Genomic DNA, 27,122 nt, shown 5'->3' with positions numbered 1-27,122 from the left:
CAGGTATTAGGAGATGGAGGTATTTTTCTCAGTTTTTCTCAACAACTGTAGCGCTACAAAAAAAAGAGAAAAAAAGAAAAAGACTGTCGACTTTGCAACAAGCCTAAAAAAGTGTGAGGTTGGCATCTGTAGCATAACAGCGGCTCCTCACTGTCGCGTCTCAGACTTCATTTCTGCAAAAAGATTGAAATGTGGTGGGATGCAGTCGAAGGGCAGATGCTCTTTCCAGCCGCGCCGTGAGTTAAGTGGCGCTTCTTCCAAGCCCATTTGGACGTGCTCTTGATCAAAGGCATGGCACTCAGCCCCACGAGCCAGCGAGGGCATCAACCACCCAGCACAATGGAAAAATCCCAGGGCCATTAATTCTAGCCAATTTACCTTTCGTTTGGGTTTCATTTGGCCCCGCTATAAATTCAGACGCAGCCAGCGAGAGCAAATGAACGAATCCTTGTTAGGCGATCATTACTCCGCTAATTGCTTTAGGAATGTGCCACGTACTTAAAGTCAAGGTCAGTGGGAGGAAGCCCAAGCGCGTGGAGTTCTAAAGCAGCCAGAGGAGGCGACGTCCATTCCGGTTTGCTTTTTCCAGGATGAAAGAAACAGTATAATCACGGAGGTTGTTGGAGCTGTGAGAGTGAGGCCGGCGCAGGTAGTTGACAGGAAATATGAACTCAGAGATGGCTGGGCAGCGTTCAGATCTGCGGCTGAATAAAGGTCAAGAGGATAATATCATGTTTCACTCTCTTGACGCTCGTCTAAAGCAATCCTGAACTCTGTCACCATCAGCTGGTAAGTCACAGCGTCTCTCTCCAGGCCACCAACTCTGCACTTCTGAGCCTTTTTTTTTTTTTTTTTTTTTTTGCTGGTGGGTCAGAGGCAAGTATGGTGTCTTGAGTGAGCGAACCTATAAAAGAGAGCTGCATTTCATGTTAGTGCAAGTCCCTTTACATGCTTTCAAACTATGTTCTGGGTCAGGTCCAATATCGAGCGAATTATATTTCAGATATTTGTATTATGTTGTCCCGTCTTGTGGATCGATCCCTTTAAAGCATGACTTTTGACCGCCATTTTATTTGTCTTCAACGGAGTGGAACATGGTGAATGTGACAAGTACAGTGGTACCTCGGTTTTCGGACGTCCCGAAATTCGAACAAATCGGAGTTGGAACAAAAATTTCTAGATTTCTTTGCTTTGGATTTCGAACAAAAATCCAGAACTTGAACGCCCCCGAAAAAAGCCAGAAAAAAACATAACACGTGCAGACCGATCAGCTGACTCACGCCGCGCTTTGTTATTGCGTATAACGCAGTCTCTGTATGCAGACGTGTCCCGTTAGCTACATTTACTAACTGTTTTTTCTTCATATTGAGGTGTAAAACCTTTCCTGTCTCCACACTGGACCGTGGTAGAGTGTCACAGGGGAGGTGCTCGCTCTCCACACCTCCGAGGCTTGAGCGCGCTCCAGGGTTTGATGTCCTGTTGTTGGCTGGAGCTGGGACAGGGATGAGGCGAGTCTGGGACAGAGCGTTACTTGGTTCATGACTTTGTCACAGCCAAACTGCACAGAAGCGCACATTCAGAGCTGGACACGCACCGGGCACCTCTTCACTTCTGGAGAGACGTCACTCACTCGGCAACCCCTCCCACATGCAGCGGCCACACACATAGAGGAACAGCGCACCTGCAGCAGACACTCTACATTCACTCCTACAAAAGACTGTTTTAAGGCTTGGAACGCATTATTTATTTTTCCATTCATTGTAATGGGAAAAATTGATTCAGATTTCAAACAAATCACTTCTCGAACGGCCGTCTGGAACGGACTGTGGTCGAGAACCGTGGTACCATGATAAACACCATGATTATGAGGCATCAGAGGCATCAGATCAACATCATCTTGGATCCGTATCAATTTTATTTTATTTTATTTTATTTTATTTTATTTTATTTTATTTTATTTTATTTTATTTTATTTTATTTTATTTTATTTTATTTTATTTTATTCCAAAGCACTTTCCTTGTTGGTGGGATCCCCACTGACCATGGCAATAAATTTGATTCTGATTCTGGACTTGACTCTGGCATCGGCATCGGACAAAAAAGTGGCAGGGAGACATCCCTCACTAAAGCAGTGAAATCCACACCGGAGTCATATTTTTTCAGACCAGAATTGATGCTAATGCGCTAACTCTTGACAGTAAACTCTTCTGTGTCCTGTGCAGAGAGATGTCGGAATCGAGCTGGATCATCGTCTGGACGAACGAGGCTACTGCTGCCAGTACTGTCGCCGTGGTTACCGCTACTGCCGCCGCTACCACGAGCCCCTGGGTGGTTTCAACCCGTGGCCCTACTACTACCAAGGGGGCCGCGTCATCTGTCAGATCGTCATGCCGTGTAACTGGTGGATCGCACGCATGCTGGGGAGGATCTGAGCAAGGACGTGCGCTGTCTGCAAATTCAAGTGTTAACACAAAAATAACACCCGCCGAAGTGCAAATTTCACTCTGACACATTTTCCAGACCACCTGAGACAAAGGCAACCGATTGCTCACATTATTCTCCGTCTGAGTCAGCCAATTGAGAAGTCAGTCTAAACAGTCCAAATTGCATTCAGAGCGTTTTGCTTAAAAGGCATCAGCCGCTCGCTCCTGTATAATTTTCCTTTCACATGTAAGCATTTGCTCTTTTTGCTGTTTGATAGTGTGCAGTGAGTGCAATTTTGCCTCGGCAGATGTCACAAAACATTTTTCTTATTTTTTAAGGATGTACTTCTGTACAAGCTGTCCTCACTGCAGTGAACCTTTTACTTCATTTTGCAGCTTTAAAAGTATCCTGTCATTAAGCTGTGACAGACAGTATAACAAGCGTCTCAGTGGAAAAGCAATGTTTTATGTATAACCCTTCTTTTTCGGTACAATCTCTTTTGCTATAGTTGCCAACATTTCCTACTTGTACACGCAGAATTTAGTGGCCAATTGCTTCAGGTAATGTTCTTCTGCTTGTTGCTGAACGCCACATGTATATCATAAATACCTTGAATTTCCTCATCCCTCTTGCATTATTGAACACAAATACATATGCGTTACTGTTTTTGATCGATTCTGTATTGTTTTGGTGTGACTGCTATAGCAACTGTCATGTGGTGAGAACTGTCAGCTGGTGCTAACTGTTCTTGGGAGTAGAAAAAACAAGCTTGAGGAAGTGGTTCACCCTGGTTTAAAGGTATGAACGTGTCTCACTCGCTCTTTAGCTCACGTTGTCTCAAAATATCATCAAGACAAAAGCAGCAGACAATGGTGCAGATGATGATCCATAGACACAGTTGTATTTTTATCAGATTGCTATTGAATTACTTACTATTCAGTCGACATTTTTCTGATTTAATCATGTCCAACACCATTATTAAAACCCACACGGCAGCATGGCTGTTAATCAATTTAAGTGAATCTTGAAAATGTGCAATGGATGTAGGGATTAAGATGCAAACACACTCAAGCACACAGAAGATCTCGGAGAACAGTATGGTAATGAATGATAAGAAGCGCTCTGTGGCGTCATAGAAAGCAGAGAAGCCGCTGTTCCTCCGCAGCTTGGTTGCCATCCATGTGTTCTTTGACAAACCTCTTCTGTGTTTTATAGTCGAGCAAAGGAAGTGCGGCAAGATAATAAAGATGCTGAGACCTTAGCACTCCTTTTTCTCATGTTGTGTTGTTGTTTTGACTGTTGCCACTGCGAATCCACACACCGCTTCAAACGGTACAACTGTTCAAACCGCTTCTCCTCTTGTGAGTCTATTGAGATCTGTAACTCCGTATCACATCCGTCAGAATAATTCCCCGTAACTAACAGAAAAGAAGGCGAGATAAGTATTCGCAACTGAAGTTCTGTCGTCGGAATAACAAGGTGCATCAATTCTCCAGAGGATTCAAGCTTAGTGAGATGTTCAAAATTTAAACTCAGACAAAAAGATTGCTCTCGTTGTCACGCTTTTCTTTGAAGTCGTCACTTTACTTTTCTCTTCCGTGATTTCTTCCAATTAAAATTTCATTGTGTGACTAATCGCAGTTGTCCTAGTGTATATAAAACAGTATCAAAGAAGCTTCATTCCCTGGGGTTTGGTTAAAAGCTGATGCATTTTAAGGCTGAGCTAACGCAATAAAAGAGTAGACACGCGTCTCACTTTACCCTTGTTGCATTAGCGGAGACGTTCCCTATCACACCGTAAGCGTTGAGTATCACTGAAAACACTGCTCACTTTTGAATCGTATTACAGTTGGGGCTGGTTTGGCAGAATGCGATGTTTAAAGTCAGTGACATCGGCAGTGTTTGGCAGTTGAAACGATGAAGCCAGCGAGAGGGCAAAGCATATCACTGCATGTAAATGTGTACTATTCTCCCAAATAGAGTTCAGACCACATTGTTAGCTCGAAATCAATAAAGTCAATGGCCCAAAGCCACGTGTCAAGCTTCAGAAACAGAGTTGTGCGCTAATAAATGAAATAATTGCCCTCATGTTTCAACTAAACGTGCGAAAAGCCTTCGGGGTAGTTCAGAAAGAATTATAAGATCATTGTCAAAATTAAACCCGCACTGTGTGCCATCAATCCATCATAATTGTGTTTGTTAAAACTGATCTGCTCAGCGTGCTCCTGCTGCTGAGCGGCTTGCGCTTCCTCCCAGCTGCGTTTGATTGACTGAACAAAGAAAATAACTTTTGTCTTCTGCTCACCGGTTCTCCTGGTCTTGGTGGGGATTGAGGCTGAAGGGACTCCAACAGTATGCTGCTGGAAAACTCACTTATGGGTGAGTATGTACTGGTTACACAAGTGGTGACAACGTATTCGATGTTAGTAACTTCTGCGTCGTTTTTCGTGTAGCGCCACGATGTCCAGTCAAAATGACGTGCTTATATATCTGACTCTATGATGTTGTCAAACCTTTTTGGTGGAACTTTCATTACGCTTTTCTTAAGTTTATGGCATCACATCATCAGCATAGAAAGAGACGTTGATGTAAAGGTACCCTCACACCTAATACGTTGGAAATGATACACAGGTCTCTAAACAAATGAATGGAAAAAAAACATACAAAAGATATAATTCATTAAACATTTGAAATATAGCATTCCAAGAGTATTTGCAGTGTGAATATTAATTCAAGGAGTAAGTAAGTTACCCAAATATGAACACAATTTTCAATAAATTGCTGAAGTCTTTGCGATAAAGATGCAGTGTTTTCTTGTGCGTGAAACTGTAGTCAACATCAGCTGTAATAGTTAATGTGAGATAGTCCACGAAAACTTTATTGAAAAGAACTACCTCAAAAAAAAACATAGAACAACAACTCACCTTTTGTCTGTAACTACTGTTGCTGTGTGGCGTGCAGCAGTTACTGGAGGGTTTGCACTGCTGTATCAGCGCACGTAACACGTCGTCCATCCTCGTCTCCAGATTAAATCAGCCAGGTAGAGACAGAAATGACAGTCTTTACTCACTGGGACAGGAAGCTGACAGCACCAAGTTACATTCAGGGCCTCCAAATACGGGGAAAAAAAATCGCTTCTCGCTCAAAAAGGACACACCATTTGCTTGTCAAACACGGGACGATTACGTAGTTCAAGAGACAGGTGGAACTGAAGATGAGGTGTAACTATATTGTAAAGGATTGTTCTCAGAGTGTACTGGTGTTGTCGAAGTGAACAAAGAACTTATCCACCTCTTGTTGACTGACCAATATCCTGAACTGAAAAATGTCTGAAAATTTCTCTTTCACCTTAACCCATCAGGGGTTGCCAGAGCAAGACAGACTCCTCCACAATAACCTGACACACAATGGTTGTCTTCTCCTTGATGCTACCTCCATCTCCAACATCACTGTCCATCATGTCCACGTCCCTTCTCTCCATGTGTCCAAATGTTTCTAGAGTTGGTTCTGGACTGCTATCTTAGCCAAGCAAATCATCCAGGAGACTTTTTCATTGCCGTCACCCGAAAACAATTGCAAAGTGAATGCTTTGTCTGTCATGAGTCCATGCTCCCATGTGAACGGTTATAAGGTGGATAATAGGAAACAAATCCTTTGAGTCATTTACCAATGCCCACGTCTACTTCTGTACCTCTTCTTCTGTCTCAACATATCATCTGCTTCATCACATTTACTCAAGCATACAGATGCAATCTGAGATGACAATGTAACAAGTACTACTCAGAGCATCTTATTTAACGTCAAATTCAACTGGAACTTGACTCATCTAACTCGGTTGCTTGTGTTAGCAGTCTTCCTTAGTTTCCCTACAAATCAGAGTATCATCAGCAAACACCACAGTCCTCACTAACCTTGTTCACCGTAGCTTACTGAAGGGGCTGAGAGCAAAGCCCTTGTCTGAGATCTAAGCTGTGTTTCCTTGAACTTGTTTCAGGAGGAGATTCCATTATTCCAAATGAAATAGAGCTAGTATTGTGTGAATTCATCATTCTATGTCGTTTTCCAACAACCTTCTCATGTGCTTAAAAGGCCTTCATCGTTTTTCAACTCTTTCAGAATGCTAACTTTCACCAATTCTCATCAATTGATCCCAGCTGCGTTTGATCTACTCGCTGGGCGTCTTTGCTATTTTCGGCCATGTTGAGAAATAGTGTGAACTTTTTTTTTTTCTTATTCCTAAGATGCTCTTAGTTGCCGATGCGCCAAGGTCTCAGAGGACACCGAGGACTCTTTTGTGTCGTCGTGAGAGTAAATTGCCACGAAGCCCTGAAGAGTCATTGTGAATAGGATGGCTCACCCTGAGTGAAGAGGCTGATACAAATATTACAGCCAGTTCCCTGAGAGCTGCTTGTGCCCGCCGGGACAAAAGTCCAATATTGACTGTGAAAGTCAAGCTTTTAAGTACAGACGTGGCACAATTAAAGATCCTTATGGATTTAAACGTGCACACAAAAGCAGAGCGATGGCGAGGCCGATGCGGTGAGCGGCGCCCAGTCACATGGAACAGTTCTCGCACGGTTGCGTATTTTCATTTTACCTCAGTTGAGGATTTATGTGCTCATGAACCCAGAAGCTTGTGGAACATTTCTGTGAATGTTTGCAAGGCAACTTCTCAGTGAAATCAGATCCCTGCAGTTTCTTCTGATGAATGAGGAATGTTGCTTCCATGACGTGGGGTGGCGCTGTGACCTCTTGTGTCTGCCTGGTTCAACTGTCAATCATCTACTGGAGATAGTGTGGGCGACTAACTTGAACTATTGGTAGAAGACGTGCTCATCTTCTGGGTCCTAGCTTCCTGCTGCTGGAAGACTTCAGTGAATACAAATACAGCATCCTCCGTCATCTGTGTCTATTGAGCAGCGCGTGATGCATTAGAATTACTGAGTGACTGTCAAACAGAGGAGTCAATCACGACACAGAAGAGTCAATCACGCCGCAGAGTCGCGCTGTAGATCGTAAGCCCCGAGTGAATTAACAATTTAGGTTGCTGTCCTGTGACGTTAATGCCATTTAACAAGTCCAATAACTGCCATCCATCAATACAGCTCTTAACCAGATCTGCGGCTGTTTTCAGTGTTGTGTATCGAGAAAGTGAAGTTACGTCACCATTACTCGGTCGGCAACATTACAACTACCTTTTGTCTGGAGTGAATGTCATGATTCCGCTTTTATTTTGCTCCCTTGACTCCTGTTTGTTTTCTCCCTCCTTCCTTCCTTCCTGTTTGTGTGGCACAACCAACCCCTGATGTGCCAGATCGACTCCTTTTGTCCTCACTGGTAATTCGCTCCGTTCATTTCTCTCTACCCATCGTACGTTTATCCGCCGTTTAAATGATCTTCTGTTCAGCTATTTCTAAACCCTGGTGTTCTGAGTTTTTCTATTTCCACTCCCTTTGTTCTCCCTGCTCCGCATGGCTTCTTGGTTGTCTCTCTGTTTCTGTTACTCCCTACTCGTGCGTTTGTTTGTCATTCTTTTTTCCAGTTCGGTTACACTCTTTGTTTGGACTCATTCCGTTGTGGACTCTTCCCAGTTTTGGTGGCGCTTTGGATTTTCTGATTCTTCTCCTGGTTCAGTGACGTCTTTTGTTCTATATTTTTGGTGCTATTTATTAAATCATTGTACAATGGTACCTCGGTTTTTAAACATCCTGGAGGAACAAAAATTTCGAGATTTCGAACGAAAATCCAGAACTCGAATGACCCCGAGAAAAGCCGGAATAAACATAACATGCGTGGACCGATCAGCTGACCCACGACGCGCTTTGTTATAGTGTACAACGCAGCCTCTGTTTGAGAAGCGATTTCGGACAAATCGCTTCTCGAACGGCCGTCTGGAACAGACTGTGGTCGCGAACCGAGGTACCACTGTATTTGACTCCTGCCTCCTGTGACTCTTTCATCACTGAACTTGGGTCCCGCCCCTCATCTAAAACTATAACAGTGAGTGCCATCTAGTGGCTTCTGAAAAGTAGGACAAGGGTTCATAAACCCTGCAATACTGTTTCATGATACCTCAGCTACCCAAGCACCAAGACCCAAGGTTCTCTTTTCGCCACAGACTTTGTCAAAGACCTGAGGACCAAATGCATCATCTGGTTATAAGCACACAACTTCTTGTGTAGTGAATAGATCTTCTTCCTGTTGCGACTTCAGTGTTCACTTCTGTTGTAGCATAAGCAGATCCGGCTAAACAGTAGCATGCAGGCTCAAGGGACCTTAGTATTGACCTTAGTCTGACGAAGAAAAATTCAAATTTCTTCCATCACATTGGACAAATAATGGAGTTTACATGTTGGACCTTACCCCTAAGTAATTCACTTTTTTCCACTCTGCCAACTTCCCTCCTCAGTTATGCTGTGTAGTGTTCAATTCTAAAAAAAATCTGGTTATGTGGAAAAAAAAATACATGTTAAAATCCACAATGTGTTTGGAAATAGGCGCCTTGGTGGAGGTCTGAACTCTCTAAGTACTTGACCTTAATGAAGTGTAAGTGGTTCCACGTTAGTTTCATTAATGAAATACTAGTTAGCGAGGAAATAACAAGTTGATATTGGAAATGCTGCAAATGAACAACACGACAAGCTCCTGAGCAACTGGCAGCTTCTTGTTGAGTCCAGTGCTGCACTCACTTCTTCCTTATTTGGAACATTGAACACCAACACTTCTATTGACCTGTTAGAACAAAACACACAGCTTATATGGTGAGGTTAAAACATAAGGATCTGTGTTGAAAATAACTTTTTACTTGCACATACGTATGCGATGTGATCGCATGGGCTCAAGAGACGCTGGGGCTTTATCTATATTTCCCACTCCATCATTCATTCTTCCATCAAAAACGAATCCTGAAACAGACACGCGTGAACATACCCTTTCCAAAAGCAACATTTCAGCTTCAATAGCGACGTATTTTTGTATCAATGTGGAGTCACTTTAAATTTTCAGAGATCATTAAATCATTATGAGTTGAAAGTGATATCTTCCGAGGGCTTTTCTGGAATCTGTTTCATTTTCCTCCTCAGATGTGGCCCACTTGAAAAGGCATTCCACCACTAGACAAGAAGGAGGTCATTGAATTAAAGGAGGGTCGTCTTAAAATCCTTGCGACTGACGTGACCCCTGAAAGAAAGTGCCGTTCATTGACATTCTTTTCATGGCGGACGCAGAGAGTCTGAGTCAGTCTCTCTGGCAGACAGAAATGAAAGCATACATATTTCATCTCATAATGAAGTCTTGCACAAATTTATCCTCGTGCATTATACACACCGTCCGGGGGGTAGAACTGGCCTACAGCAGGTGTTTATTACCGTTTTGATAAGAAGAGGAAGCGGGATTGACTTGTGCCGCAGGAGGAAAAGCACATGCCGAGCGTCGAGCAGGTTAGAACAGTTCAAAGCATTTCCACAACCTGGCCTGAGGTTTGGCTACTATCATTCACCAGCACGAATGAATTAATGCCTTTTGTTATTGTTACTTATCAGAAAATGCAGGGAACGTTCACTCGGCTGCCTTTTTTTTTTTTTTTTTTTTTTTTTTTTTGGAATATGGCACATTCGTCTGCATCCATGAGTTGCTATTCTGGGGTGGGGACGGAAAACCTGTGTCTGGATTCAGATGAGCAACCTGAGGAAAGAGCTCTCTGCCTGCCTCTTTCCAATGAGAAGTCGTGTGTCACTAGTGCCACCTAGCGGTGACAAGGTGACCCCTCACACAGACGGCTGTTTTACATCAGGCGCTTGCGACATGCGAAGGTCCAAACCTGAAGCGTATTAGGGGTCAAGGCTCCTAAATGAAAGGTGATTCAAAAAATATATATATAGCTGTTCAGCTTTTAAGAAAGTTCCAGTCACTCCATCACAAAATTAAGTGAGTTTCTGGGTCAGCACTTCATTGAGGCTGGTTTTCTCTATGATCAAATTTGCATCATGTTTTGAGCGTCTCTGGCTCAAAGGTAAAGCTTTCCATTTACTATTCTGACATGTTTGCTCCCAGTGTTGACCATCATTTGGACTCTGTAACAGGCGTCTCATCCGGTGTGTCTTTGAGGTGTAAATCATTGTTTCTGCTCAGAACTGCTTCAAATTAATTCAGTGTCAAACGGGAAAACACAAAGTAAATTTAAGATGTTTTTTTTTCTCGCTGATGCAATTTCCCAAATATGTTTTCACCTTCAAAACGCCTTCTACTATCACTACCCAGACATCCTGTGGGCAGACTCCTCCCCTCTCACGCGGAAGGGAAGCTCCGTCTGGAACCTGTTTGTGAGTCGAACGTGATTCTGACTCCAGATGTATAGTAAAGAATTGCTGACAGCAAATTTGATCCCAGCCCCGATTCTAGAAACCTATTCTTCCTTGGCACTCTCAAAAGTTTGCGGCAGAATTGAGGTCTTTAACTTGTTACGATTGCAACACAAACCCTTTATTTTGCTGTGCAGCAGTCAGTCTTGTGACCCGATGTTAAAGTAAGTCCTCCCTGTTCTGTTTCTGCTGCAAGCTTGAGGCACAATCATGTCAGCCATCATTCTTCAACTGCTCCCACTGTGAGAGGCAGCATGGCACAGCAGTAAACACTCGCACTGTGTCAGTGGCTGCGGGCGACGCACAAATAGTCCTCCTCTCCCAGGACCCGGCTGCCGCTCTGTCTTCCAGCCTTTCTGACTCACTAAGCAAAAGAGTAGCGGACACCGAGTAGCCGCCATTACCTCCCTAATCCATAACCACCTCCACTTACCAGCTGGCAGGAGATCAATGAAGCGCTGGAACAAAGAGGGAAGTTGTCTGTTTGGGAAACCTATGTGATCATTTCTAACCATTTTTCAATCGCCAAAAAAAGGGTCTGGGTGTGAATGTCAAGAGGTGGCAGCATCGGCTGTCACTCACTGTGTGTATGGTGTGTGTGTCTACCCAATGGCAAGATTGGATTTTGCGGTAACCAGCTGTGCATGTGGGTGTCGACCTTGGGCGTTAATCTCCAAGTGGCCTGCGGGCTGGAGCGCCCACGTTTGCCAGTTTGGTACGTATAAATATCAAGCCACCAAGCATGTCTGTATGATGCTGCCAGATATATATATATATATATATATATATATATATATATATATATATATATATATATATATATATATATATATATATATATATATATATATATATGTATATATATATATACATATTGTTAAAAACACCAGCACAGAAAAAGTTTTAAAAAATACTTTTCAGGTCGATTAATAAATGTGTTGTTACATATTAATTACTACTTGAAGCCGTGGGTTACAACTCTTTAGCCAGAAATATCAGTTCCCTTTCAACCACATACATTTTTTGTTTATCATTTTTGGCATCCGCGTTGGTGAGTTTGGCTTAAACCCTGGGATATACATCGTGGTGTTAACATGCATGGATTTGATCCTGAGAAAAAGATCTTGTTGCCCACATGACATGACTGATGTGACCCCTGGATTTATGCAGTGCACAGTCAAACATGAGTGTGCCAGAGTGTGATTGGGGAGGATTGCAGTGGCGTAAACAAGCGGGAGAAGTTAAGTCTCCGAGTGGTGGCGGGAGATTGGTTCCAAACGTGGCGGAAAGAAAGGATGACATCTAAACAAGAACGGGAAGGGAGCCAGGATTGTGTCCTGTCGTGCGAGGCGCTAGAATTGAAAAGTGAAGTGAAAAGCCTTTTTTCTTTGCTTCTTTCTCTGTTTTAAATGGAGCACCTGTTGGTGGACACTGGACTATTAAGTGTCAGGGATGTGACGGCATGAAAATTCATATCATGGTATATATCACTCTATGGTGCTCAAATGTTCCAAAAAATACTTTTATATATTTATACATGCTGGTGTTTTAGTTACGCAAACCATCACCCTATCTGTTATTATTATCATCACTCTCTGCAGGCTACACCTGACTTTATATATAAGTCAATGTTTTACTCCAAATAGTTATCCCCAACACTGTCAATATGATAATAAGATTATTCTTTATCATCAGACTGACACACACATTGTACACAGTGGAAACATATCATGCTGCTTGCTATGTGTGTCATCTGCAAAAATCTGCAGACAGTACACGCTCATTGTGCCCAATAACGTGTTTAAAATGGGACATGTGAGGTCACTTTTACAAGTTATTGTAGGTGGTCTAGTCCATGTTGGGCCTCACGTAGCGTAGCCTTGCTCCAGCCCACATGGGTTTACCTCAAGTCAAGCCCATGATGGTCCCATGTGTGCCCTATAGGGTCAGATCACCTGCAGCTCATGAGGAAACACATCTTCCTTCTGCAGCTTGGCTCTGGGGCTCTGAGTTATGTTGGATTTATTTTAAACTTAACTTGCATCATGCATTTCACGTATTATTCATCATTTTATGATCTTTATCATTCTAATTCCGCATGGCTGAGAGTCAACCTGACGCACGCACAGCAGCTCATGCGCTCTCACACATTACCGAGTCCAAAGTCTGTGACTGGACACACGGATCTGAGCCTCCGCTGCCTGTACTTAACCAGTAAGACCAAGTCACTTTCCTCCAAGTGGTGATACTAACTTTATGAGGGTTTATTATTTCACCCCAAGAGACGTTAAACTCTAAGAGAAATTGTTGGCAGAAGATAGCCATCATATCTTTTGTTTTTTGACTGTGATATTTCAAACCCTGTGTTCATGCGGAGTTCCTTTCATGTCTTTTCAGTGGGAGACGGGGTTGCTAGGAGGTGGGATGGATCGAGCCCCCACTGACTGGCATAAATGGCTTCCTCTGCCTCCGCTGACCAGATAGCAGGAGATCAATGAATCTGCAGAACAGAGTGTGGAATTGTTTGTTTGGAAAACTTACGATGATTATAAAGTTTTTTTTTAAGTGATGTGATGTTACAAGGAGGCAGTGGTGACTGTCGCTGACATTCTGCTGTGTGTGTGATTGTGCCCCATGGCAGAATTGGATTGTGTGGTACACAGCTGTGCACGTGGGTGTCGACAAAGCAAGGCACAGTAGGCAAGCCCTTCTGCCCGACAGCTCCCTCCACACACACACACACACACACAAGCTTTTACAGAATCAATCTGAAGTCAGTTTCACTCTGCGGTTGCGGCGACAGACTCGGCTGTCTTCAGCTCGGGGCATCTCACATGCTAATGTATTCATCCACCCACAGCAACTGGAGAAGCGGAGCTCTTAAGTAAAGTCCAATCAGTCTCAGGCCCGCTAATGGCTCCGGTCCAGCTTCCTACAGCAGCTGCTTCTTCTTCCCTTCTCCAAATGCTGCCCAAATCTGCCCAAAGCAGCAGCAAATATTGCCTTCACTTGACAAAGACAAATGCAAGCCTTTCATAGTCTTGAGTGGAGAAAGCAACGGACTGGCCTCCTCTCTTCGCCCTCACTTCACAACATGTCGGCACCTGAGGAAACCAGCGGCGGTGCAATTAAACACTCTGGTACAGTTGTTAAAAACGCGTCTGCGCCGCTGGCGCAATCAAGAGAGAAATAAGCTTCTGAGTGTCAACAGGGACCTCAAAAAGGAAACAAGTGGCCTCTCCAGCATGGTCGCACCACGCTCACAGCAGCAGGTAGCCAAGCTGAACCTGTCCTGTTTTATTCATAAGCCACTGTTTCCTCATGTGGGATGAGGTGACTGTAACAATTCAACACTTAAAGAGTCACTGAGGCTGGAATTTACCACCGATGTGCGAGTGCTAGTAGTGGACGGCCATTCGTAAAAGACATGGAATATCAGAATCAGAATCAAATTTATTGCCATGGTCAGTGGGGAGCCCACTAACTAGGAAGGTGTTTTGGAATAAAATAAAATAAAATAAAATAATATAACAACAAGGCTGTTCACGAATTCAACAGTCTGACGGCGGAGGGGAAGAAGCTGTTCCTGTGACGGGAGGTTCTGGTCTGGATGGACCGTAGCCTCCTGCCAGAGGGAAGAGGACGCACGTGACGTCAACTTCACATTCCCTATTTTCAAAATATTACAAACGTTTTTTTGTTTGTTTGTTTGTTTGCGCAACCCTTATACTCCGTCAGTGGTGACTTAAGAAAGCTGAAAAACTGCAATGGACCATGAGATTGGAGGGAAGTTCCTTTGTTATTCAAAGCCACACCTGTTCCCATGACCACATTTGAAGAATAGAAAATGTTGGTACTGGATTTTTTTTTTTTTTTTTTTTTCATTTTAATCATGGAAGAAAAGTCAAGGACTGCAGGTCTTGGACTAAACAAAGACAGGCTGAATATCTGGGAAGTTTGGGCTTCCTTGCTCCGAATGCTGCCTCTGTGACCCGACCCCAGATAAGCAGCGGAAGAAGGTGAAGATGAAGGTGAAGTTTTACAAATCATGATCAGAATCAAAACATGTCTTCACATGCAGCACGTAGTAACATCACTTATGTTAGCTAAGCTAGTTGAGGGCAACAAACAAAGGCGATCACCCCTCCTCACTCATACAGTATTTGTTTGGTGGTTTGTTTGTTTTTTACTTCTCAGGTTTATTGAATGTTTTAATCAAATTTTGAATTGTGTTTTGCCATTTCACAATTCACACGTGGTAACGGTGTTTGCTTTAGCTAAGCTAGCTAAGCCAGTAACAAAGGACAATGTTCATGGACAAAGTTCATGGAATATTTTTGCCACAAATTGAATCTAAAAATGTTTGTCCTGTTTGAGAAGAAGCATGAAACCAAGGCAAAGCGGACCACCCTACTGCATTTTGAATTGATGTAGTAGCTCACCTCATTTTTAAGTAATAATACTTATGCGTTTTGTAATGTAAATATTGGTTTTTTTTTGTTGAGATACACATGCAAATAAGTGGCATTTGGAGCTCCCTCTAGTGGAGCGGAAGGTTTGTCTTATACTTGTGTGGTGCGCTTGTACGTAGCATAAAATGCATATGAAATGAACACAAAAAACAACATACATATAGAACATGTTTTTTTTAATTCTGCATTTCTTTCTTAAAAATCTATTCTATATTCAGCAAAAGGCTGTGGACAGTCAACAGATGCAACTAGACATGAAACAAAGTGTCAGAGCGGCGCTTCCAGGCAACGGTACAGGGTTTCGTAGGAAGCAGGAAACATGATAGACCATTGGGATTCTCTTCAGATCGGACCAGTGTGGTATTGATTGTCAAGATTATTGCGTGAGCGCTTGGAAATGAAAGATACATTCAGGGTGTCTGCAAAATCGGAACGTTTTGAACGGTGCATTGCAGCAATGCAGGTCAATACATAGCCAATTTGGATCTGGTACCATTTTAGATGAACACCACTTCATCGTCAGGAGAACGGAGTGGACACAGGTTCTGACCACTGGACAAAGGAGGCACGAGAAGAGAAGACGCTCGCATAAGCACCCGAAAGATGCAAGAACAAAAAGTCGTTCCAGAGAAATGTTGACAGATATATTTGGTAATAACATGTTTATGCAGCAGACATTTTCAATACATAGCTCCAGGTGCTGAGAGGTACATCTGTGGAAGCAGAGCACATCTGGAGTTTCAATAAACTGAAGCTTGAAGATATCTACAAAAGGAAAAGTGGAGTGACTGACAGCTACGTTCACAGTACATGTCGAGCCTTTAGGTGCTTAGATCGGCTTCACTCTTATGAGCAGGACCTGGACCAAAACAGACGCAGCAAAGTCATGTGAAGAATATTGTGTTGAAGAGAACAGAATTCACTTTGAAATTGTAATGGTGACCTGCCACAGTGTCCTTCAGCTCTCATAAAACTAAGAAAAGTCCGACAACTCCGGAGTGTGAACCAGGTCCACATCGTGATGGAATTGTTCGGCACGATATGCTCATGACAATGAAAACTCAGATTCAAGACCATAATGCACTTGAACCCTGACAATAACTATTAATGCATTCACGCTTTTCATGGTCCACGTACTGCAACAAAATGGATCTAATGCTTGTTAATGAAAGAAACTAGAACCAAAATAGAATCAAATGTCTTTTTATGTTCAAAGTTCACCTCAAGTTTTCTCGCCTTTCAGCAATAAATCTGTGCGACAGCTTCCACACGCTTCGCAGATGAGCGAGATCCAAGTGGACCTCCAGGGATGTCAACACCAAGTATGACCCAGTATAACTAGTGCAGTACAGGTGGGGAGAAAGGATGGAACAAAGAAAAACTAAGTGAAGCTACAGGACATTTGCACAGAAAGAAACACCTAAGTGAAAGGAAGAAGAGGCTGCTGCAGGTGGAGAAGCGTGAACGATGAGCGTGCACAGTATAGAGCCGGTTCTTTGGTGTCGATGTCCATGAGTTTCCCTGCATTTCAAGAATATTCCCTATTCATTGGCCACAAATGGTGCCAGAAGTAGGATGATCATTTTGCTCAGTGAGTCTACCTCAGAATTAGTTCCACAGATACCAGTCGGACCACTTCTTTTACTTAAACTTTTTTTTATGAATTAGGTAGCCGTATCCACGGGAGCGTCCCGACAGATGACCGGTCACTTCAACATGGTAATGTGAACGTAGCCCAGCTGCAGAAAATCATCCCGGCTCTCTGTTAGAAAAATACCAAAGCTGATGATATAAAATAGAAGAAAAAATGCCATTCATACAAATACCGGACAGCCTTGGTATCGCATCTATATGTTCCCTCATTTTTACACTTCAATAGAATACAAATGTGCCATTTTATACAGAATTTAGAAATTCACAAAATAAATAAATTTGCTGTGACCGTAAAATTGAACCTTAATTGCCTACTATATGTATATACACACACACATATATATATATATATCTATATTTGAATAGCTGTGTAGACAGAATTATATGTTCAATTTTATATTTTAAAAAAACAGGAAACAGGGATATGAATCTGGAGCGGATTATTTTCTTCTGCACATTCGCTCAGTTGTGCCTCAGGACTGCGGCTCTATGCAAAACATTCGGGTGCTGGACTGACAATGCCCATTTCCACACTAACACAGTGGGTTTCTTTCTACGGCCAGGACTAACAGTGAAGATAAATCTTTCACTTGTATGAAATTAAATGAGCAACAGGTCTGCGAATCCATTCGTCCCTTGTTCGTCTCCTCGGAGAGAAAAGCTCTTCTCTGTTTTGGGTTCCTGTAAGGCACTCTTCAGTTCAACTCTGAGATGTGATTTTATTCACCGTCTGGATCAGTGAGAACATGAACGGGCGTGGATTTTCATCACACACATCCTCAGACGTCTGATATCATTGCACCATTTGACACTCTGGCTCCAGTTTCATTTGTTTTGTTTTTCTTCCACAGTGAACAAAAAAAAAAAGAAAAAATATCTCAAAACGTCCAGTTTAATTCAGGTAGAACGACATCGAAGTGGCACATATGGGCTTGTCCAATGGCTGTTTTCCAAAGCTCCTCAAGTCTTTTTGTGTGCATCCCTGTGTGTTTGCCAGAGAGGATCCGAAAGTTCCGATTTTTACAAGACAAAAAAAAAAACATAATGATAAAAATTTGTATTTCATTTGTTTATTTGATATTCAGTTGAGGATCCAAAATGAAGAAATCGACACAATTTGTGTTTAGGAACAAAAAACAGAAATGGTATTTTAACACGTTTTTGCATTTTACACTGAAACCCTGAACATTATTCATATTTTTTTATATGGCTTTATATTTTATTTTTATGTTTTGCATGTCATAACATTAAAAAATAAACTATTTTTATTACCATTTAAACTTATTTCTCACAATATGTTTCTCTTCTTGTAGTAATAAAATATACATGATGAAGTGATTTTAAAGTTAACTGCATCTGCATGTTTCCTTATATTTTTTAATACAAACTGGTGTGGCCATTGATGACAGGAAGTGGATAGATGTGACAATTATCGAGGAAGTGGAGGCGGCAGACTTGCTGAGGAAGAAGAACACTTATCAATAGTAATTTCAATATTATTATTTCACCAAAATGTCAATGTGAAGGTGAGGATCTATTTTATTTAAATGATAATACCAAAGAAAATCAAATAAATGTAAAAATATATTATATAATTTTTAATAATATTTTTTTTAAATAAAAAAATACAAATGTATGATAACAGAGTGGCTCCACATTGCACCAAATATAAATGGAAACAAATGATGTGGTCACTTCATTTTGGATCTTTCACTGAACATTTATAAACAAATGAAACAGACCTGAAAACCTCCCTTAAATTTAGGCACGTGGTCACGTAAACTATTTCAATCTTTTAGGCTGACCTGGTTCATCGCTCCCATCTCCGTTCTCAGAGGCGACGGAAGCACAGTTTGGTTCATTTGGTTCAGCTTTAGAAAAGAAGTCCGGCGGCCTCAGGCCTCGGCAGGTTCTGTTTTTATCTGGATAAAGTTTGCAGGCAGCTGGATCGAGGTGGGCAGCTCATGTAGACCTTTGAGTCCCTGCTCCGGCTGCAGCGACATCTCTCCTCGCACTTCCAGCTCCTCCACAGGGGTGAGACCCTCACTAGGGCTGCTGCTCTGAGAGGAATGTCCATTATTGATGACTGTCTCACCCAGAACCTGCTGGCTTTGACTGCTGTCAATAATCACAGTCCTGTAATGCAGCTCCGCTTCTCCCGCCTCGATCTCCTCCTTTTCGAACGTGTTTACCGCCAGCGAGGGATCTCCGTTCACCATCGACTGGAAGTAGTTGGGTTCCATCATCTCGTCTTTCACCTGCAGCCCAGGAAAGTCGGTGGATTTTAGCACGGTGGCGATGACGGTGCCCGGCTGCTGCGCCACCATGGTCTGCCCGCAGGTGGTGTTGATGGTCACGAGCCGGGGCAATCCGTTGAGTTGCGAGGCTGCGGTGACCCCCGGTGGAGAGGAGCAGAGAGAGGAGACGGAGGAGGACACGGCAGGGGAGGCCAGGCTGGTGACCAGCAGCTGCTGTGGGAGACCGTCCTGCAAGTTGCAGATTCCGCCTGTTAGAGAGCTGGTCTGGATGGTGAGCACGTCCTTCGTGCCTGCCATGCCAGAGGGGATGGAGTGGAGGACTGTGCTGAGGGGCACCGACTGGAGCGAGCCTGATGTCACCACCATTGGAACTGAGGCAGAAATACGCCTGAAACACAAAAGGTTGGAGAAGACGATTAATGTCGCTCAATGAACAATGTTTGGGCCCAGTGAAGGGGATGCACAAAAAGCCGTTTTCAAAATTTTGCCCCACACGTGAAGATGAAAATATCTGGTGTTCATGTGATAAAACAAAGAGGAAGCATCATATGAAGTGGGAAACACAACACGCCACATTGACGTCCACAGGATGATGGTGGTTTTAAGTGTTTTTCGGGACAAAAACATCCCACTTATCGCTATGTGCGTGTCTCCTTTAAGCCTAACAAAGCAGCAGGTGATGCCACAGGTATTTCTTGTTGAAGTCCTCTGTTGACTGGAGTTTTCCTGCCACTGGCAGGTGCAAGGTTGCACTGCAGCACACTTGCTGAGCCGTACCCTCAGGAGCACTGAACCTGAAGCACTGTGCACTAGCTCCAGTCCTCCAGCCATGCATGGCTCTTTCCATCAGAGGAGAACTTGAGTTACGCACTTGAGTGCAGTGAAGAGCAGCCTGTGACAGTGCAGCCACTTTAAATACACAATAAAGAGGAGGCTGTTGTTCAGGACAGGCCTTGTTACTTCAGCAACATTAGCAGGACAAGTAGCTCTTTTGAAGACATACTGCGTCCTGCTTGGACTCTTTGAACTTCACGTATCCATTTAGCTCAGAAGGCTTCCCTGACAATGCTTCATTGCCATTCAAGACCTTCAGTCTGCACATTGATTTAGTATTCTTTTGTCTATGACTCTGTTTCTACAGACGCTTATAACAGAGGTTTTATCAGGTGACAGAAACCTTTCACACGCGCTCTGCCAAGTTGTGTTTGAACCTTTCACCCCCGCAGCATTAATATTCACTCTGTGTCTCCGCGAGTATGACGATGATCATATTCGATGGAGCCATATTGAGAAAGTTATGCAACGCACAGCGATGATCCAAAACAGGAGCACTAATGCTCTTATTAATATAACAAACAGCTTTGCCAGTGGAACAGCTGAAATCATTATTCTGCTTGTTTGCCAGCTGCAGATAATGTTCAACAGCCTCGAAAACAACAGATGATGCATCCAAACATTCATCCGAGACACGTACTCGGTTTCTGGGCAGCGCGGCGTAATGCAATAAATATAATCAGCTGTCAGAATTATAGTACTTTTTTAATAACATCAAGCTATCGCAGCACAACTGCTGCTGCTTCCACAACACCTGCAACACCTGCTTCATCTACCGCTGCTGCTGAGGAAAGTGTCATGAGTACATTACTATTTTAAAGGCTGCGACAGCTAATGTTACAGTGCAACCATTACCACGTTTCATGTCACCATCTATGAGGGAATGAAGCCATGTGACAGTTGCCAATTTTAATGTGCTTGTCAAATGAAGTCTAGAGAAAGTGTCATTGTTAATATATAACCGACACGTTTGTGGTCGAGCTTCAAATATTCATGATTCAATACATTTTTATTATTTGTATTAGTGAAATTGCACCCTTGTACTTTTACTTCATTCATTTATTAGCATTTTTGCATTTATTTATTTGATAAAAATGCAATTTCCTGTGTAAATATCATTATTTATGCCCGCTAACGTTGACATGTTCTAACTACTTGATGTGTTTGTTTGGATTGTTTTGAGTTTTTGCGACATGAAAGACTGGATGGATGATGTCACTGAAACAGTTGGAGGATCAAACAGGCAAGTTCCTGAAATTTCTTTGATTCACCACCCTACATTGCGCCACAGGGATGGAAATCTTTCACCTATAATTGCTAATATTAAACTGAGGTGTTTTTGACAGGTAAATTTTGCACGTTTTGGAATAAATTCAGACATTATGGAGCGCACCTTCAGGTGAAAACTAGCACCTGAAGTGGGAAAACATTTTTTGCAGGCTACATTTCCCATACAATGAATATCTTTTTAAAAAATAGTTTGCCATAGATTTTTTTATTTTATGTGTAGTGGAAGGGACTGTTCTGGTAGATCAACACTCCGTCACTATACATTATCACCACTGTAGTATCAGCAGTGATAATACGCCTGCGACTGTTACAGCTGAGCATCTGCTATCAGAAATATGTATCATTAGACTATTTTCTGTGAAATATTCTAATATAATCATTTATGTATGTAGGGCAGTCCACCCACCTGAGAGCTTCGTCTGTACCATCAGGGCTCTGGGTAGCATGCAGCACATGAAGCAGCTCCTCCACGTGAGCGCCATTGGTTTCCTGGTACAGACATTCATCCAGTGGCTCTTTTTTCATCTGCTTTATTGAGTCTTCTTGGGCTCTGCTGTGTCCTCTTGACCCTCCACGCACTACCGACCTCCCGTTGCCAGACCTTTGGTTTCCATAGGTTTTGTTCCCATCCGAACCAGCGTCCTCATCATCAATCACCACCAGGTCCGGGGGCATCTCCTTGAACTGGTAGACGAGACGCTGGCCTTCCACTTTGGCCAGGATGCCTCTCTGATAGTAGTACCTGGATGAGGAGATTCCCTTTTAGACATTATCATTGGGGTCACTCAAACGTGACGGCCTCATAAAGATTTAAGCTGTTATTATGTCATATTCATGTGAGCACGACTCGGGGGTGAACAGGAGTTATTATCTGTGAAACTGGCCGGCCTTGTGAGGACAGCTTTATGGCATGTAAACCACACAGAGGAGGGTTCTCCAGCTACAGCATGACACCTTCCGAAAACTATCGCTTAGTGATCACGTATTGTCAAACAAGAGCAATTGTATGCTGTTTTCATTCTTGCTTTCATTTTCGCACATTATTTTTCAAGGCAGAATATGTCTGTTATTCACTACAAAGAAAAGAACTGATTAAAAGCAACAACAATAAAGGCTGATTTCCAGATGCATTTGCTCTGTTGAAGGCAATGTTTCTCATCCAAGGTCATAAAATATGAGGTCATAAATAAAAAAAGTAATAGTATTTTAAAAATTTAATTCATGAGTAAAATACAATAAAATTAGAACCAGTACAAAAAGGTGGGAAACAGGAACATTTTTTAAACATATAAAATGTAAAAGTTGGACTCAGTTGGGCCTACAGTTGCAAAGGGGTGGAAAATATCTGGTAACTTTCCATGAGTAGCAAAGGGAATTTAAAAATATTCCACATTGGAAACCTTCCATGGGGGAGTTAGGTATTATGGGAATTTAGGGGAACTAAATGAGAATATACTATATCCAAGCATCAATATAAGCACAAAAATGTCAAATGTCAAAATGTTTTTAACAGATATTTTTTTTTAAATTTTAGTTGAAAGTCAAACATTGTTTCATGAGTGAAAAAAAGACCCCAACACAATATTATAATATCACTCATTCAAGCAGTCCAGTCAATGGGCTCCTCCGTTCAACAACATGTCCACTTCCTCGACATCCAACACTAAGTCCCATTAGTATGTTATTTAAACATGTACCTCCCCATAATCTCGACAAAACTTCCCACTGTTAAGTCCCCAGACTCAAATCTGTGCCTTCAAACAGCCTTTGTGCTCCAGGCTCAAAAGTGTGGTTGAGAAATCTTCTGTACATGTGATGGGGGCATGCACAGTGCCAGCAGGGGGTGTGGTCATGCAGCAAGCGGCGTGCTCTGTGCATGTGACTGAGGAATGGCTTGGATATTGAAGTCTGTTTAAATGGAATCTGTTTACAGTCGAGAGAAATTCAAATGGAAAAATTCTGGAATTACTTGTAATGCACAGTGTTATAACACAATACTAAGCAAGTAATTAGACAATCATTTCAATATATCATATGTTATCATCTACATACAGATATACTGTATGTAGATGATGAAAGTCATTTAAACAGGCAAAATGATAAAACAGAGCCATAGCCAAAGAAGGAAGCCACAATAGACACTGATCAATATCAAAATGGTCGTCTCACCTCAGAGCTCGTCCCATGGTCTCATAGTTCATGTCAGGCTTGTTCTTGTGTTTGCCCCAAAGCTTGGACACAGCCTTGGAGTCCACCAGCTTGAAGATTCCCTTTTCTCTCTGCGTCCACTTGATATATTTGGGACAGGTGTTTTTATCCTGCAGCAGAGCCAGGAGGAACTCCCACAGGTAGATGGTGTTGCCTGCAAAGAGTCAGAAAATAAATTAAAACAGGTTTTTAATATTCTGTTGTGATCAAAACTTCTCACAGGGGGGCCTCAGACCTGCACCATGGACATCAATAATTCATTGTCTTTCACCTGAAATCCTATAGTTGTTGGTGCGGTTAGGAGAGTACAGCGCTCATTTCATTCAGTTACCGTGGTGTGTGTGTGCATCACTGTGGAGCTCAAGATCACCTGAAGGTCAAAGACTGTCACAGACTTCCTCTAGTGCCTCAGAGATGGGAGAATTACTACTGCACCTACCAATGCAAGACCAGAGAAGTGGTCCAAGCAACAAGCTGTCACACTGTTTTCTTCATGTGTTGAGCCTATCATGACTCCTGAAGGTCGACTCTTTTATTTATTTATTTAGATAGATAGATAGATAGATAGATAGATAGATAGATAGATAGATAGATAGATAGATAGATAGACAGATAGACAGATAGATAGATCGATAGATAGACAGATAGACAGATAGATAGATAGATAGATAGATAGACAGATAGACAGATAGATAGATCGATAGATAGACAGATAGACAGATAGATAGATAGATAGATAGATAGATAGATAGATAGATAGATAGATAGATAGATAGATAGATAGATAGATAGATAGATAGATCTAGTGGGTCAGTACAATCCAAAAACATTGACATTTGTTCTGGTTCTAGCCACTAAACCTCCTGGATCATCCGCTTTGAGTCATTCTTGACCAAGTCTGTGGTCAACACTGGTGAGTTCCTTGCCATAACTAGCAATACAGTTCGACCTGAACTGTGTTTGATCACTTATGCAACTTGGTTGGTCTTCTAAGGGCCCAAAAACAAAACTTTTTGAAACATTTGACTTTTTCTGAATTGTTTTGGTTTCCATCTCTAGTGTCTCCTCCAGGCCTGTCACTAGGCCACTCCCACTGAAGCCACACACACTGGTCCTTACAAAAGTGTGTCTGCACACAAGCGCGTGGTGGATTTAAATTAACTACAGGAAGACTTCCTCTTGAACCCGAATGGTTTAAAAACAGCAGCAACCCCAGCAGGCCCTTCAATCTGAGCCCCGGAGACAGAGTGATGCATTCGTGTGCAGCTGAACTTGAGGTCCAAACACCATCGCCCCTTCTCTTTGTGTGACAGTGTTCATATCCAGCAGCAAGCGTCTGCCTCACTCAGTCGAGTGCCAACGTGCCCTCCAGCCTGCAATCACTTGTGTTTTTCCCTGTGAAACACGGCACTCTGCTCTACCCTCATCCATTAACCGGACCCGGCTGGACGTTCAGGGTGGAGTGCTGTTGTTTGCTCACTCCACAGGAGGAACTGGAGCATACACAAGAGAAGCGGAGACCTTGCTTTTTATTGGCTCATTACAGCCGCGCGCACTAGTTAGCCAGACTCACCTTTGCCCTCCTTGCTCTTCTTCCGGAGCGGCAGGTTCGGGGTTGTGATGGGAGAGCTGGGACGCACTGCCCGAGGTTTCCGCACTGTGATTCAAATAAGAGAAGAGCGTGTCATGGGGTGAACTCTTCTCCCAATTAAGTACAACCCACAGTGCTTGCTAGAATACATCATCTCTGTTTCCTGTCACGGGGGAGCATGTTTTCTACCTTTGGTTTTTTTCTGCGGCTTCAAGGGACACTTGGGCAGGATCTCATCCATGGACGAAGTGTCCTCGTCCACCGACATGTCAAGGGCGCCGTTATCCATCTGGTCAGGCCTCAGAGGAGCGTATGTCAAGTCCGACTCCAGCAGAGTGCCGTAGGTGTGAACTAAACAACCACAAGATAAAAAAAACACTGCTATAAAAATGTGTCTGGAGGTGACGCCGGGAGGCATGAAAGACAAATGCTCCCGTCGCTTCTTCTGTCCATCCATTTATCGGCAACATCACAAATCACTTTCGGACTTCACCCGGCGGATTTCAAGCGTTATCTTATCATGATGAAAGGCCTTACGCATGCGCTTCTCGTCCAAAATGTTGTTGGGTGACTCCATGCTCAGGAGAGCGGCGGCGGCTTCGTTGGTCTCCATGGTGTCCTCTGCGCCGGAAACTGTGGTTTCTGCAAGCAGGGCAGAAAGATGTAAACAATGATGCAATATTTTCATCAAACTACAGGATTTCTGAGAGGAATGAATTAGTGTTGCCTGTGGCCAGATCACTTATGCATGTTCACTTCATAAATACTTAACATGAGGGCTGCAACTCTCAACCACTTTTGATAGTCGACTAGTCTCCGCCTGCCTTACTATTACGAATCAGCCTGTGACATGTATGTGGTGATGGACACGCAAACATGTCAGACGGTAGTGCTGAAATAGTAATGGGAAATGTACAGCTATTATTGTTAACATTTGCTTAGAGTTAAATGTTGTTTTGAAATATTGCTCAAATGGGATTTGTTGTGTCCTCCTTTGATGATATGGTCCTCTACTTTCCACATTGTGGGTCGCAATGGTCCCTCAGCTTACAGCGACAAGAGTGATGACATATGAAATTGAATAGTCTATTACAGCCCTACTTAAGATAAATACTTTTTTTTCCTTAATCTTCTTCTGCTGTGCTTTTATTCTTGTCTATTGATGCTACCAGTAACATCTGTCCAAAAGAATTGAGTGAAAGATATTCGGATTTTCATTCGAGGGGTCCCAAATATATACATAAATCTAGTTCATTATTCATATACCATCGGGAATCCCAAAAATAGGGTGTTTGTTTTCCACAAAAAATAAAAAGTCATGCAGTGGAAGAATGTTATTGATGCAACAGAATAATCTTTGATCATATTTCTCCCTTTAAAAAAGTGTGTCCCCTGAAAGGTTCAGTTCTCTCATGGCTAAACAAGTCACAAACCCTTCAACAGTCTTATTTAAACCCCAGTCTTACAGGTTTTCTTGCTATACATTTTTAACATTCCAGTTATTATCTTGTCCTAAGCTAAAATAGTTTTGTCTCAGTTGTCTCTAGCACGACCAGTTGTCTCTAGCTCAGTTGTCTCTAGGTCTTGGTTCTCATTCTCTTCACTTCTTCTTAGTTTAGTCTTCCGCCCCTCTCCTATACTCAGCTGGTCTTAGTCAGTCTTGGCGTGCACTTTAAATCTTGGTCTTTTCTCAGCTCCAGAAAGTCCAAAATATATTAGCCATGGTTTAAAAGACTCCTGTCCCCTTACGAGACAGTCCTATTTTGTTAAGCAAGCAACTAGAATCAACTTTTTCTAGTGTTTTCAATAATCCATGCAACCCAATCTCCTCACCAGAGAGGTCCACACCGCCCACGAGAATGGACGGTGCCTGCACCACGTGAAGCGTACTGTCCACCATGATGCCGTTGGTCACCTCGTCGGACTCCAGACCAGAGTACACCTGCAACAGGTCTGCGGGCGGAACCTGCTCCACGATGACCGCGGGGAACACCGACGGGTCGTCCAGCTGAACAAGAAAAAAAAAACATTC

General features: G+C 42.8%; 2 protein-coding genes across 3 annotated transcripts in view; one reads left to right on the top strand and one right to left on the bottom strand.

The window, feature by feature from the left end:
* Positions 1 to 2,432, top strand: part of tnmd (tenomodulin) — an 85,726-nt gene extending 83,294 nt beyond the window's left edge. The window contains exon 7 of the mRNA XM_053880050.1: positions 2,223 to 2,432. Coding sequence (XP_053736025.1) covers positions 2,223 to 2,432 — 210 coding nt within the window. The remainder of the gene's footprint in view (positions 1 to 2,222) is intronic.
* Positions 2,433 to 15,425: 12,993 nt separating this feature from the next.
* The window catches only part of elf1 (E74-like ETS transcription factor 1), a 46,865-nt gene continuing 35,168 nt past the window's right edge, over positions 15,426 to 27,122 (bottom strand). For both annotated transcript variants that reach the window (XM_053878827.1, XM_053878826.1), the window contains exons 3-9: positions 26,924 to 27,098; positions 25,628 to 25,732; positions 25,280 to 25,441; positions 25,073 to 25,156; positions 23,461 to 23,653; positions 21,698 to 22,033; positions 15,426 to 19,555 (exon numbers count right to left, since the gene is read on the bottom strand). In XM_053878827.1, the coding sequence (XP_053734802.1) occupies positions 18,805 to 19,555; positions 21,698 to 22,033; positions 23,461 to 23,653; positions 25,073 to 25,156; positions 25,280 to 25,441; positions 25,628 to 25,732; positions 26,924 to 27,098 (1,806 nt within the window). In that variant the 3' untranslated portion in view covers positions 15,426 to 18,804. The remainder of the gene's footprint in view (positions 19,556 to 21,697; positions 22,034 to 23,460; positions 23,654 to 25,072; positions 25,157 to 25,279; positions 25,442 to 25,627; positions 25,733 to 26,923; positions 27,099 to 27,122) is intronic.

Source organism: Synchiropus splendidus, chromosome 11 (assembly GCF_027744825.2).
Source record: "Synchiropus splendidus isolate RoL2022-P1 chromosome 11, RoL_Sspl_1.0, whole genome shotgun sequence".
Classification (NCBI taxonomy): Eukaryota; Metazoa; Chordata; class Actinopteri; order Syngnathiformes; family Callionymidae; genus Synchiropus; species Synchiropus splendidus.
This window is presented reverse-complemented; position numbering and strand designations above follow the sequence as displayed.